The sequence below is a fragment of the Purpureocillium lilacinum genome, assembly GCF_023168085.1.
Source record: "Purpureocillium lilacinum CBS 284.36 DNA, scaffold_4, whole genome shotgun sequence".
In the NCBI taxonomy this organism is placed as follows: domain Eukaryota; kingdom Fungi; phylum Ascomycota; class Sordariomycetes; order Hypocreales; family Ophiocordycipitaceae; genus Purpureocillium; species Purpureocillium lilacinum.
The window spans coordinates 2,017,358-2,022,434 of NW_027072114.1; the positions used below are offsets into that span (position 1 = coordinate 2,017,358).

General features: G+C 58.8%; 1 protein-coding gene across 1 annotated transcript; it reads left to right on the top strand.

The window, feature by feature from the left end:
* Positions 1–206: 206 nt before the first annotated feature.
* Positions 207–2,916, top strand: PLICBS_005787 (uncharacterized protein; the record flags this gene model as incomplete). Its single annotated transcript, XM_018319497.2, has 5 exons — positions 207–265; positions 368–1,073; positions 1,134–1,209; positions 1,292–1,730; positions 1,848–2,916. 5 exons carry the CDS (start codon positions 207–209, stop codon positions 2,914–2,916), a joined length of 2,349 nt encoding a protein of 782 aa, XP_018181971.2.
* Positions 2,917–5,077: the final 2,161 nt, after the last annotated feature.

Below are 5,077 nucleotides of genomic sequence, written 5' to 3' on the forward strand. Positions count from 1 at the left end.
AAGGTCTCTCGAGTTGTACAGGGCCATGGTGTGCCAAAGATTTTACTATATAACTTGACGATCTGCGAAGGCCTCTTCATGTTTATTCGAAGAAACCTGGACGTTTTACGGCTTGAGCTCTCTGTGTTGAGAGCTCCCATCTACACGCCTACCCCCCAGAGCTTCTCCGGGCGATATTTACCCTTAAGGGTATCCTTCGCCTGAAAATGGCCAGTCCAACCGACAGTCTAGCCCCTAAGGGCCCCAAACGTCGCCTACGCGCAGCGTGCGTCATTCTACCCAGCTGCCCACCTCCAATCCTACCGCTGCGCCTGCTCATACTTTCATGAGCCCGGGAGTTGAGAGCGCCCTTGCTGACATGATGTAGGGTGTTGGCCCTGGATGTGGGCATGACCGCGACCCGGGCGTGCCTCCTGACTCTGGACAGGGACGACGCCCCGGCCATAATAGCGAGCGAGGGGAGCAAACGGGTGACAGGGCAAGGGTACTGTGACTGCGACTTCCCCTCTACCGCCTTCCCGTTCGACCCTGTCCCAAAGCTCGAGGACTGCCTCGGCTATGGTGCTGAAGCGCGGTCCATGTCGATACCCCTGAAGCTGTACTGGATCGCCGTCGAGGGGCGCAACCTGCAGAGCCGAAAACACCATGGCGAAGTCCGAAAGCTTCGGAAGCTCTTCCCTCCTATCAGCGACCTGTTCCGGGAGGTGAACAGCAAGAAAAGGCAGGGGCGGCAGAAGGCGGATTATCAGCGCGACGTGTTTTCGCGCCTGCGCCAGATTTTCATTGCCCATCTTAAGCAGGTCAAGAGACAAGCCGAAACGCGGGCGTACTTTGAGAACTACGAGGTGGTCGCCGTCGCGGCCACGCTGCCTCCCGCGTGGACCGCCAAGACTCAGGGAAACTACCTGAAGCTGCTCCGAGAGGTCTGGGAGGATATTCCCGCGGACGACTTCCACTGGCTGGAAGAGTCCGAAGCGATTGGTCATTACCTGTTGCGAAACAACAGCATCCAACCGGAAGACAGGGGGACGATTGACACGTTTCTCTTGAACGACTTTGGCGGCCACACAATGGTATGATGAGCCACCCTCCAGCTCGTGCCGGTCCGTGGTGTTCCACTAACCAGATCAAAGAGCTCCTACACGTTCGAGCTTGTCTGGCAAAATGACGGCTCAAACGCCTCCTTCTTCACCACTTCCAACTCTACCTGTAGGCGCCCCCCAGCGCCCCCCCTCTGAAATGAGAGCTGACCGATTGTTGCCCGCTGACTGGACTCTCACATTCTGACCAGGCACGTACGGAGGTTCGGAGATGCACACGCTCTTGGTCAAGGAACACATCCAAGAACAAATCGAGCAGCGCAACCTCAAGTTGACTGATGAGGAGAGGCAGCACCTTATGAAGAAGTGCCTGGAGTATTACCGGCATAATCTGAGGGAGGACCTGACGGACGGGAGCTTTACGGTCCGGGGAAGCAGGACCAGGAACGGAAAGGACCTGGAGTTTGAGCTCAGCGCGGAGACATGCCGGCGGTTCTACGCCGTTTGCTTCGGTAAGCCGCTCCAACACTTGTTCGAGAAGATTGACGAGCATGCGCGCACCCATACGATGGTGGTTCTGTCAGGGGGAAGCTTTCTCAACAAAGTTGTACTTCTTCAAACGAAGGCCAAGATTGTAAAAGCGCGTATGAAGTTCATTGAGACAGACGGCGTCCGGGATGCGGGCAACAGGTAGGCAGACATCTGGCGGTTTCTGCGCTCACTGGCGTCCACACTTCCCTCCCTCCCCCTCCCCGGGCCCATTCTCACTCATTTCTTGTCAAGCTGACTCCAGACTGGTTCGTGTAGGTCCGCGATTGCCTGCGTCGGAGCCGCACTCGCTCTCAGACACGCCATCACGGTCCGTAAGTTCATGGACGGGGCCGTCTTCGCCGTCAAGGACGCCACGTCTGCGAAGTTTTCGACAGCCCTCGCGATACTAGATCGGGGCGTGGGCGTCACGGACAGGTACGGCCCGATCTTTGATCTCAACACAGCAAGTGAGATTGTCTGTGGCCCGTTTCACCCACCACGCGGGCGGCGCCCTGTAGGCGGCTCCGGGCGCAGCCAGGGAAGAATCGTACACGAGGTTCAGCTCCAAAAGGCATATGTTTTCCACAAGCTCGGGAAGTACGGGTGCAAGGGCAAGTGCACAGTCGCTCTCAGGTACGAGCCGGAGAACGAGGAGCACACCGACCAGCTGGTCATGACGATCACCCCTCGCCGGGGTGGTCTTGGCTGCAGCGTGACACGGACGATTCCTATCTTCTACTGCCCCGGGTCGTGCGTGGTATTCGTGGACCAGGACAACTACAACGCGCGGCAAGAGGACGGCGGCGGTGTCCCGGCCCGAAGACGGCGCAACGCGGTAAGCAATGGACGCACCGAGCAAGATGAACTGGACGAACTGGGCGAAAATGACGGACTGGACGAAGACAACGACCCAGACGAGACCGAGGACGAGACCCAGGTCAGGGACGGCCATCAAGAGCTCGCCGTTGAGAATGAGCATGCGCCGATAGACGACATGGCCCAGTTGTTGTATCTCTCGAAGAGGCCCCTTCAGAACTCGTGCTTACTGTTGACTCGATCAAACGGCGAGACCGCATCAGAAGACGAGGCCGCATCAGAAAGCGAGGCCGCATCAGAAAGCGAGGCCGACCCCGACGACGAGCATCGCCAGCTCAGAGACCCCAAAGGCACTAGTCCAGCCAAGGCTTCGAAGCAGACCTCAAACGGAGCGACGCCCACAACCTCGATCCTCAACACCAAGCCCGTTAATCAGGCGTCCGCCAAGCGCAAGGCGACGGACACGGGCGAGGCCACAGCGGACCCGTCCGCGAAGAGGCAGCTCGTCTGGCAGGGTAGTGGCAGGTGAGACATATAAAGTACGCCGAGGAGATCGAGTAGGCGTCCCCCGAGCGCAAGATATCGAACATGGGCGGCACGGCAAGCTTGTCCGCGAATATGCAACTCGCTTCGCGTGGCTGCAGCAGGCGAGCCGTCTCAAGCATGGTGGGTGATTTGACGAGACGGAGACGGGGCCATTATAGACAGGTTGCCTTCTCGCATGTTTTACTGGAACGGACTGTTTCTGCGGAAGAAGGCATGTTCAGATATCACTACATGTCACGACAAAAAAGAGTTTCATCCCTCTCAACCATGTTTAGGTGAGACATTCGAGCCGACGATATCAGTAGATGTCACGACGAAAACACATTCAGCTCCAGCTCGTCGCTCTCAGCTGTGTTTAGGCGAGGCATACGACCCTTGGGCTCAAACAAGAGGCCCCATCACAAGTCGAGTCCTATGGCGTTGTTGACGTCGGCACTCCTGCGCAGTCTGACGGCCGGCGCATCTGGACTCTCGCCACGCCGACTTACACGCAAGCCAGGATTCGCCCGACCACAGCTCCGGCTCCGTCCCTTATCCCGGCCGCCGCGGGCAAATCGCAGGTGGCGGCATCGTACTCGTCCATGTCCATGCATACATGATGCATACAGTACAGCACGAAGGTGCATGCAGCCCTGTGGCTGTTCCGTGCCATGGACTCCCGGGGACAAGATCAGCGCCCATCCCCCTTGGCCAAAAACCTGTATCGCAAAGAGGCTCGAACGAAGCGCCGCGCCGGTACCAAAGTTCCAGCGGATAGCGCCCCAGGGGTGGCGAGCTTGTTGCCATTGGCGTTCTCCTGTGCAGTAAACCTCCGAGAGGCGGCTTGCAGCCACCCGGAAAAGGCCCTAGAAACAGAAGAGACGGAACATCGACGCCCTGCATCCCACGCAACTACACACCATCCGTGGTGGCGGGACGTGTTAAGCCCGAGGGGTGTGTGGGCCCAGGCCTCTCCCCGGCCGACCGGACAAAGATCCTTGCCTGCCCATTTCTCCTTCAGAGGGCGGTGGCGAGCCTGGATCTCAAGCCTCCATGGGCCACGGGCACGCCAAATCCATGGTGTGAGCAGTCAAGAGAGCGACAGAAAGCGCGAGCGCAAAGAAGTTCGCCGGCGACCCTCACCAACGGCCTCCAGTTTAGCCGAGGAAGCATGGCATGTCCGTCGGCGCCCCGACTATTGATCGCCCAAGCCGCAGCGCATCACGCGGCTTCGTCTCCGTCGTCTCTTTCGAGACGCGGTCCGACCCCAAGGGGCAGCGGGATCCCGGCTGCCTCTCGGTGTCCAGTTCGACATGGCCGGCGATGCGACCCCCCAACTTTTCGTTGACTTGCCTCCAACGAGGAACCCCGACCTGGCCTCCCCTGGAGGTCCTTCCCCAGGTTTTCGAGCCAGGTGCCCCCGTCCTTGTCAGCCGTCCGGTGGCGTCAAGCTCTCTGTCCCTTGCCTCCAGCGCCGCCGGGTCAAGTGGCAGCGGCCGCCACAGAAAATGACGACCAACGCCGCCGTCGTCCAGAGCACTGACTAACCCCCAACTTTCCCCAACCCCCAACCGCCAAAGTGGTTCCACTGTTCGGGAGAGGTCCTCGGGCTTGTGGGTCAACTCTTGACTAGATTGCTCCGTCGCAAGGGGAAAGTCCGACGAGTGGCATTACTGTACGAGTACTGTACTGTACAGCACATCATGGAAACGGCGACTTCCGTCTGGTACTCTTCTAATTGTCAGCTCAGCCAAGCATGGAGATTCGAAAGGAGACCTCGGGCGGGCCAATCGTATAGGTCGCCCGTGGTACGAGTGCTTGGGCTTCACTGGCGTGATCCAATAACTTTAAGTCAATGACAGTACCCATCCGGTTGTGGCAACAGAGTAGTTGCTCGTAATTCGTGATTCCTGATACCTTCGCTTCGCTTGTTTGGAGCTGACATCGGAGGCTCAAGTTGACCCATCGTCCGGGGCCGGTCAAACCAGCCTGCGGTGCTCGGCAATGCCCTAGCCAGGAAAGGTGTCGAGTTGCCCGCCGTGCATGTTGTAGCCGGCGATCCCGCCGAGGCTGCAGCAGGTGCTATCTATATCGCGTAGAATGGGGTGGATCGGCGCGAATGGAGGTGAGCTTGCTTGCCAGCAATTGCAGTACTTGAACGACAT